This window comes from Macrotis lagotis, chromosome 5, assembly GCF_037893015.1.
Source record: "Macrotis lagotis isolate mMagLag1 chromosome 5, bilby.v1.9.chrom.fasta, whole genome shotgun sequence".
Taxonomy (NCBI): Eukaryota; Metazoa; Chordata; class Mammalia; order Peramelemorphia; family Peramelidae; genus Macrotis; species Macrotis lagotis.
In genome coordinates this window covers 212540277-212548853 of record NC_133662.1, presented here as the reverse complement: position 1 = coordinate 212548853, position 8577 = coordinate 212540277, and the positions used below count along the sequence as shown (strand labels likewise).

Here is an 8577-nt window from a genome sequence, read left to right as displayed (position 1 = left end):
TCCCGGCCGCCGCGCCGCCGCTTCCGGGTTCCCGAGCGTGGCGCCGGGCCGCGGCGGGAGCGGCTCCTCCCCCGGGACGCGGCGCGTCGGGCAGCGCCCCCTGGCGCCCCGGAAGGGCCCCCGCCCGCGGGCACGCCCCGCCCCGCCCCGGGCCCCGCCCCGGGCCCCGCCTCGCTTCCCTTGGCAGTAACAACAGGGAGACAGTCTTGAGGTATTTTTATAGTTTTTTTTTCTTACAAAAAATAATATAAAGTTATAAAAAGCGGCAGCGGCGGCGGCCTGGGGCCCGGGTCCTGGCGCTCCGGCGGGGCAGGCACTTTCTCGTTAATGCGCTTTTGACTGCGGAAGACAAGAGGCAGAGACGCGCGTGGGGGCCGGCCCGGCCGGGCACGACGCCCCCGAGGGGCACGACGCCCCCGAGGGGCACGACGCCCCCGAGGGGCACGACGCCCCCCCGGCCCCCCGCCGCCCCCGGCCCGCGCCCGCTACCTTGAGCGTGGTGCACTTCTCCTCGAAGCCCAGGCCCGGGCCGGGCTTCTTCCTGCGCACGGGGCAGGCGTCGGCGGGCGGCCCCGCGGGGCAGTGCTTGGCCTTGACCGGGCGGCAGTAGGTGGCCAGGTTCTTCCTCTTCTTGGCCTCCTCCTCCGAGAGGCAGCCGGGCGGCAGGGCCTTGGCGGGGGGCCCCGCGCCCCCCCGGTTCTCCAGCTGCGAGGCCTTGACGGGCGCGGGGGGCGGGTGCGGGGGGCCCCGGCAGTCCAGCGGCCCCGCCCGCTTCACCCGGGGCCCCACCGCCCCGTTGAGCCCGATGCCCAGGCCCGGCTTGGCCTTGGCGGGCGGGGCCCGGCAGCCCGTGGGCTTGGCCTTGCCGGGGCCGTCCAGGATACAGGTCCGTTTGAAGGCCGCGGGGCCGGGGGACAGCTTGCGCTTGCGCGAGGGCGCCTCGGCGTCCGTCCCGTCCTTGGCCTTGGCCGGCTTGCCGGCCTTGGAAGGAGGCAGCTTGCTGAAGGAGGGCGAAGGCGTGTTGGCGGGCAGCGGCGAGGTGATGGCCTGGCTGCCCCCCGTGCACTCGGCCTGGCTGCAGGCGGCGCCCACGCTGGGGGAGCCCGCGGGGTAGCCGGGGCCCGGGCTGTCCTTGGCGACGGGGGCCGAGGGCGGGAAGGGGGGCCTGTGGCCGGCGCCCGACAGGCGCGGGCAGGTGCCTGCTGAGGAGGGGCTCGGGGGCACGGGCGGGGGCGCGGCGAGCAGGTGCGCGGGGGGCTCGGCCGCCGGCGGGATCTTCCTGCGGGAGACAAGCGCAACCTGAGGGCCCGAGTCCTCCCGGGGCCCCCAGCCCCGCCCCGAGCCCAGGCCCCTGCTGGCAGGGAGGGGAGGGGGCGGCACCCCGTCCAGGGCTCCTGGGCCCCGCCCCGGGCCGGTCTGAGCGGAGGCTCCCAAGCGGCTGGAACCCCAGCTGCAGCCCCACAGGCCGAGCGACCACTGGGTATTCTCTGGAGCTGAAGCGGACAGCAGGGACTCTGGGTGAGGGGTCTCTGGCCTGCAGACCCCTTGGGGGTGGGGTCAAGGAGCTCAGGGACCCTCGGGCTGGGGACTCACTTCCACATGTGTGAGCTGAGATGTCGCTCTAGCATGGAGCTGAGCGCCGAGCAGAACCGGTCCAGCCGCCGACTAAACACGTAGCATCCCGGGCTCACCAGCCGACTCCCAAAGGTGCAGAACTAGGGTGGGAAAGGAAACCGCCCGTGAGCGGGCCTGGGCCCGAGAGAGCTGTGGAGATGTGGTACATACGTGGGCAGTTTTATGTACTGCGTGTGCACACTCTAGTGTACGTGAAATTGGACCGTGGAAGGGCTCAAGGGGATGAGGGACCGCCTTCCCGTGGCCCAGCCCTGCTCCCGGGGCTCACTCATGGATGCCAGCACCATCCGCCACCCCCGCTCACCGCCTGTGGCCGAGGGGGCCGAGTTGCATAATGACAGTCGGGGAGGTGGTGGATGTCCTCAGGGGCTACATCATCCTCACTCTCCTCACTGGAGGCCTGGGCCCCACCCCGAGGCAGAGGAAAAGGAAACAGGCCTGGGTCTCGATCGCTGCCGCAGGGGCCTTCGTCATCTAGCTCGCTCTCAGAGGAGACCCGTGACCTGGAAGGGCCAAAGAGAACAGGGAGGGGGTTGCCTCTGAAAGCCTGCCTTATGCTGCCAAGCTGCTGGAGCCTGGGCAGGAGCGGCACCTCAGCTGCCACAGGGACTCACGGCACAAGCGGCCTCTCCACATCCACACCGGGCACCGCCTCCAAACACATTTTCCCAGTTCTTGATCACTCCCCCTGCCTCTTGTCACTTCCTCCAGGACCCCATCTCTGTCCCTCCTTCTCAGGGCTCCAAGCACTAAGTCAAGTCTGGCTCCCTGACCAGCCTGGCCCTCTGTGCTGAGATGCCTGGCTGAGTCTCACTCGGCTGCCAGAGGAGGGCAGCACCCCCATCCCCAGCACAATACTTTGGGCCCTAGGGGATATCAAGAGGATGTTCCCCATTTCACTTAGGGTCCAGGCCCTGTCCGTGCCTTACTAAGCTTCAGTCTGCTGCACAAGGCACAGGGATGCATGAGGGATTAACACCCTCCCTCCTGAGTCCCCTAAAGCTTCTGACCCCCCAGCCCCAGACATTCTTTTTAAAGGAGCAAGCGCAGCATCAAGGAGATGAGGAATAATGATCATCTGTCTGGATATCAAGACCAGATCAGAAGCATCCCCTTCACTGTCTCTCCCTTCTCTGCTCCCCAGAGTGAGACTCCTCTCTGAAAAAACAGAACCTGACCCCCAGACAAAAATAGATCCTAGGAGGATGCCAGGAGAGCCCCCCCCATTCACCACTCCTCTGAGATCTTTCTTTCTTGGGGTACAGATACAGCAGATCTGGGGGAAGAGGTGGACCCTTACCTAGGCAGTGTACAGTAGGAATAGGTCTGCTTGGCCCTGGGTGGGAAGGTGCTGCCAGGCAGAGCTGCCACTGTCTGGGCTGAGGAAGGCAGCTCCTGAGAGAGGCGCTCGGGGCCCAGGTCCTTGCGCCCAGGACTCTTCTCTTTGGGGGACTCCCCTTTTCGGGAATTGGCTTTCAGCTCTGCCACCAGCACATCAAAATCCTTGGCCCGACCCTGGACCTCCCGGCGCTGATGCACCGAGTGAATCTGGAACACAGGTTTGAGAGAGCTCAACCAAAGGGTTTGGACACAAGCAATTGTATTTGAGTTCTCCCCAATTTTCATCACCCAACCTGCTCTTCCCTTGCTTGAACCTTCTGGAAACAAAGACCATCACCCAGTCTCTGGAGCGATGGACTCGGGCCAGCTTCTTCCCCTCAGCCGGTTCTTGGTCTAGGTCCTTAGAAGCTGCCCTCTGGATACCAGGGTTTCCCCAACCTTTCCTTCCCAACGGTCTAGGCCTGGGCCTGCCCTCCCCAATCAACGGATACCTTGCAGGTCAGCAGGCGGGTACAGATCTTTTTGGTCTCTGGGTTCACCACCCCACACTGCCTGTTCAGATCACACTCCTTCCCTGCAGAGAGAGAGTGGGCAGCCTCAACTTAGTGCCCAGCTCCTGTGGGCCCCCAAGAGCGTCACGTAGCCCTGGAGGGGGGGCTCCTGGGAACCACATGGGCTTAGGCTGAAGCTGCCTTTGGCTCTCCTTGGGGGTGAAGCTAGGGGATCACTTAGGAAAGTGGAGATAGAGAGATCCCTTTGCAGGCATCCAGACTCAAAGCAAAACCTATCAGAAAACAAGGGTTGCATCTCACACCTGGAAAACTAGTTACAAGGGATTCTCAATTGTCTGATGCTACGTATCAACCCCCAGAGGGCCTGACCTCATGCTGGCTCCCTGGGCAGCCTCTTGGCCTCTTCTACCTCAGAAGCCTCCTCCCCCAGGCTCCTCCACCTGCTACTGCTAGGACAGCCCTTTCAGCAAAGCAGAGGAGCCCATCCCTGCCCTTCACTCCTGCCTCCAAAATCACAACTCACGCGCCATCTTCTTGTGGGCCTTGGGCTGAAGCCGAGCAACACTGGGCTCCTTCTCAGGGGGGCTACTGCTCTCTGCCTGGGGGCTAGGCCCCTCCTTGAGGACTGAATCGTTGCTCCCTTTGCTGGGAAGCTCTTTGGAAGAGGGAGCTGTGGGGGCTTTCCCGGGGGCATCCTTAGGAAGACCACTGGGTGGGCCGAGGAAAGTGGAATGAGGAGGCAGAGGCTTGGGGTTCACTCTGATCCCTTGTCCATCAGGTTTAGGGAGACTGGAAATCTTCTCCAAATTCACCACAGGCACGAAGAGACTAGAAGGAAAGAGTGGAAGCAGGCTGAAGGGAGAGGCTCTGGGAGCAGGGAGGGGCCAGAGCCTTCCCCAAGGCTTCAGCTCTATCCCCACTAGGGGTCTCTGCCTTCTGGAGGCTTTCCCTGGAGCCTTAGAAGCTTCCCAAGGGGGCACTGGGTGCCAAAGGCCTCGGTCATCTTGGCAGTTGAGGAGGTGAGGACAGGTTGTACACCCTTCAGCCTTGGGCAGTGACCTCAGCCAGCCCAGGGGTGGTATGCCTCCTCCATTAAACCCTTCTTTGCCCAAGGTGAGAAGGCGCCCAAGATGAGGCCTCAGCCTCTCCTTACCAGAGGTTGTCCTTTTGTGCCTTCTCAGGGGGATGATTGGCCCGACCTCGGCCCCCTGGCACCTTCTCCTTTGAGGAGGCTTTGGTTGGGCCCTGGCCCCCACAAGTCGGACCTTGCCCATTGACTGCATGGCATTTCTGAGAAGTGGCAGAGGCCTGAGCCCGGGCATACAGTTTGCTGAGGGGCCCGTGTCTTCTTTCTGTCACAGTAAAGGGCAAAGCAACCCAAAGTGAATGGCATCAACCACCTCCTTCCTTCTATATCCCAGCTTCTTCCATGCCCCTCTCCTCTCAAGAGTATTGTCCTTGGAGGTTTACCCCCAAATGTACTACCCCCTTTGGGGGTCTCTCCTCTTCTCCAAGCTGAATGAAAGTTTCTGTTGGCCATACACCAACCCCAACATCCTTCCTTTCGTCTCTAAGTGACTGCTTCCTCCCCCTCCGGCTGCCCCTCCTTGCTCCTCTGGTCCTTCCTCCTCATGCCCCCAGCCCCTTGCGTCCCTCACCACAATGCTTCTGGAAAGCTTGAGGCTTCACCACTTGGCTGCAGTGGTTACACACGACCAGGTAGAACTCATCATGGGCAGGGCAGTGCCCAAAGATGGACATGTCTGCAATGACAGGGGTTCCCATCATTTTGCAAAAGGGCTTGAGCTGTCCCCCCATCCCAATGCCACCGATCCCCCAGAGGGTGCCCAGCCTCCTAAGCTCTGGGATATGGGAGGGACAGAGCCGGGCAACCATACTTCTTCTCTTAGGAAGAGAAACCATCCCCATGACCTGATGCTTCCAAACCAAGCTCCTCTTGCAAGGAGTGAAGATGGCAGATCTAGACATAGAAAGGACTTCGAAGCCATCCGAGCCAAATCCATCACCGTACAGACAGGGAAACAGAGGCCCGGAAAGGAGAACTAATTTTCCCAAGGTCACCCAAGAGCGCGGATCGGTCGGCCTGGGGTCTCAAGGCTCAGCTCTGCCGGCTCCCACCTTCCTTGATGAGGGTCATGGCATCCAGCTTCTTCTTCCCATTCTTGTTGCTCTCCTCCAGCTCAGCGCCTGAGAGAGACACAGCCGGGTCAGCACCACGTCGCTCCTTGGGGAGCCCCCCGGTATCCTTGGGTGGCCAGGCTGCAAGCGTCCAATCCAGAGACCTCGCCTCTTGTGGTTCTTCTCCATGTCAGTGTGGCCCGAACCCTCCGAGAGGGGGTGGGGAGGTGTGCAAACATTCCCTGGTGCTGAGGGCTATTTGGGGCATCCTTGGGGGTCACTCCAAGTGCTCCTAAGGGCCCTTCCAGAGGCTTCAGCGCTGCTGCCCACCTCCCACCCGCAGCCACTTCCTCAAGGACCCAGCTTCTGGGCCACTCTACAGCCCCTTCCCGGTGGCCGTGGGCCAGTGCCACCCCCTGGAAGGCACGGTCCTCTATTTAAAGGGGCGAGCCTGGGCTCCCCTCCCTCCCCCCAACGCGGAGCCTTTCATTCCAGACCCTCCTCCACTTTCCGGCCCTTCCCAGGGCCCCTGGGGGCCATTCTCCCAAGTCACCGGGGATGGACCCCCGGAGCAGCCCCCCGGGCCCGGCCCGGCTCCCGAGGTCTGGGAACGGTCCGGGGTAAGAATAAACAAACTGCGGCCCGGGGCCCCGGGGGCCCCCCTTGGGCCGGCCCGGGGGGGGGGAGGGCCCCCCGACCCTGCCTCCTCCTGGGGGCTCCTCTCTGACCAAGCCGCCCGATTCCATTTCCGGCTCCTAAGGCGCCCCGAGGCCGGCACTGGCGCCCCCGCCGCGGGCCGGGCCTGCGGAGCCCCCCGCCGCGGGGGGCGCCCCCTCCCGAGTCCGTCCCGCGCCGGCCGAGGGGCCCAGCCTCGGCCCGCAAACTTCGGGGGTGCGGCGCCGCTGTCACCCCGAAAGGCCGGGCGCTCCCGCGGCCCCGGGGTCAAAGAGCGCGGGGAGGCCCCGCCGGGGCAGGGGGGGGCGCCCAGGAGGAGGAGGAGCGGCGAGCCGGGGGTCGGGGGCGCAGGGAAGCGGGGTGCGTGGGAAACACGTGGAAGCGGCCCGGGGCGGGGGGCGGAAGCGGGGGCCGGGCGGGGGAGGGGAGGAGGAGCGGCGGCGGCGGCGCCGGCGGCCGGCGCTAGGACCCGGGGGCGCCGCGCCGCCGCGGCGGGCGGGCACTAGGACCCGGCGGGTCCTTTGTTCGGGGGCCGGGGCGCCGGACGGCGGCTCCCGTCGGCGGCTCCCCTCGGCCGGCGGGGGCCGGGAGGGGGGGAGGGGAGGCGCCGGCCGGGGCCCCGGGGCGCGGGGGGCGCTTCGCTCACCGTCGGCCGCGGGCAGGTCGGCCCGCTCCACCCACGAGCTCCAGCTCTGTCCCGCGAAGTCATCGAGACTCGGCACCCGCCGCTCCAGAGCGGCCATTGCTGCCGCCGCGCGTTCACGCACCGCCATCACCGCCGCGGACGCGCGCCCGCCCCGGCGCCTCCGCGCGCCCCCCCGGCTTCCCCTCCGCCCCACCGCGGGCACGCCCCCCGCGGGCCGCCCCGCGCCCTGCGCAGGCGTGGCGCGGCCCGCCGGCCCTCCGCGCCCGGCCCCCGCCCCCGCGCACAGCCCGCTGGGAAGCGTAGTCCCGGCAGGGGTGGGGAGGATGCTGAGGCCGCTCATAGGCGGGGCGGGGCGCGCGGCGGCGCGGCCGCGGGCCCGGCTCACGGTCCGGCGGCCCGCGCGCTCCTCCACGGGGCCCCACTCGCGACGGCGGCGGGGCCCCGGCGGCCGGCCTGCCCCGGGCTCCGCGTCCGCGGCGGCGCTGCCCTCCCGGCGGGCGGCGGGGTGGGTGGGTGGGGTCAGCCGAGAGGGCAGGGGGAGGCTGCGGGGAGGCTGGGCCGAGGACGCCGGAGGGGGCGGGGAGCACATCCGCCGGGGGCGGCCTCCGCGGGGCGGCCGCAGGCCACACCCCTTCCCCGGAGCCGGCGGGGCCGGGCCGCAGCACCTGTCGGGCCCCCTGCGGGAGGCGGCGCTCCAGCGCGTGCGGGGAGTGGGCGCCGGCCCCCCGGGGCAGGGCAGGGGCGGCACGGAGGACACATGCCAAGACGGGGGCCTTCATGGCAAACTGGCACACGGCTGTTTATTGAAGCTCCAGTCACAAGCACCGGAAAACGACATGCAGCATCACTCCCGTGAAGCAGAGGGGCAGGGGCTCCCATGGCACCGAGGGTCCCAGGCGGGCACCCGGACGGGCGAGCAGCCCAGGGCCAAGGGCCCCGTGGACCAGCTCTCCACTGTGCTTGGAGAATGGGGACACAGACTGCTTATGCCTTCCTCACTCGGGGCCGTGCCAAGCAAGGACCCCTGGTTCCAAGGGACAACAGTCCTGTGTGCTGAGCCCAGGACCCTCTCAAGTTCTGCCCCCACCCGGAGGTAATAAAAAAATGAGATGATCTTTCTCCTTAGGATGGCCAGAGAGAGAGAGAGAAAGAGAGCGCAATAAGGCCACCCAAGGAGCCCAAATTAGGGTTATCTCTAGCTAAAATCAAATCAGCCTCTTGGTGACCACAAAGAAGTCACGAGATAATAGACTTGGGGGGAAGAACCTTTGAAGATCATCTAGTCTCTCCTTTTAGAAGAGACAGAAAAACTAAGGCCTCCCAAGGAAGTTAAGGACTTTCTCCAAGGCCACCCAGGTGTCACATAGCAGAGTTACTTTTCCCACCCCGGCCTTCGATTTCCCATCCCAACCCTGTTTCCTCCACATCTCGTGACTTCCCATCAGTGGTGAGGGCTGAGGAGAAAGTTTGGCCTCCACACAGTAAAATGGACTGGGGATCCTTAGCATACCCCACTTCCCTGGTGAAGGGCCAGGTGCTGATTTCAGCCAGCTCATTTGAACACTTTTCTCTTTCACATTTCAAATAAATAAATACATAACACAGGATTCAAACAAATCACAGTAGACA

General features: G+C 65.2%; 1 protein-coding gene across 3 annotated transcripts; it reads right to left on the bottom strand.

Moving 5' to 3' along the window:
• Positions 1-201: 201 nt before the first annotated feature.
• On the bottom strand, positions 202-7119 carry ATXN7L2 (ataxin 7 like 2). Of its 3 annotated transcripts, XM_074188346.1 has the most exons (11): positions 6949-7119; positions 5628-5696; positions 5147-5251; positions 4642-4840; positions 4012-4316; positions 3468-3550; positions 2936-3183; positions 1940-2138; positions 1594-1715; positions 490-1279; positions 202-339 (listed from the first exon to the last, which is right to left on the bottom strand). In XM_074188346.1, the coding sequence occupies exons 1-11, from the start codon at positions 7073-7075 to the stop codon at positions 325-327; spliced, it is 2262 nt and encodes a 753-aa protein (XP_074044447.1). In that variant the 5' UTR covers positions 7076-7119; the 3' UTR covers positions 202-324. The 3 variants fall into 3 exon arrangements, with proteins under 3 accessions (XP_074044447.1, XP_074044446.1, XP_074044445.1); XM_074188345.1 differs by having other exon boundaries at positions 5147-5696; positions 6949-6973; XM_074188344.1 differs by lacking the exon at positions 6949-7119 and having other exon boundaries at positions 5147-6295.
• Between the last annotated feature and the right edge of the window lie 1458 nt (positions 7120-8577).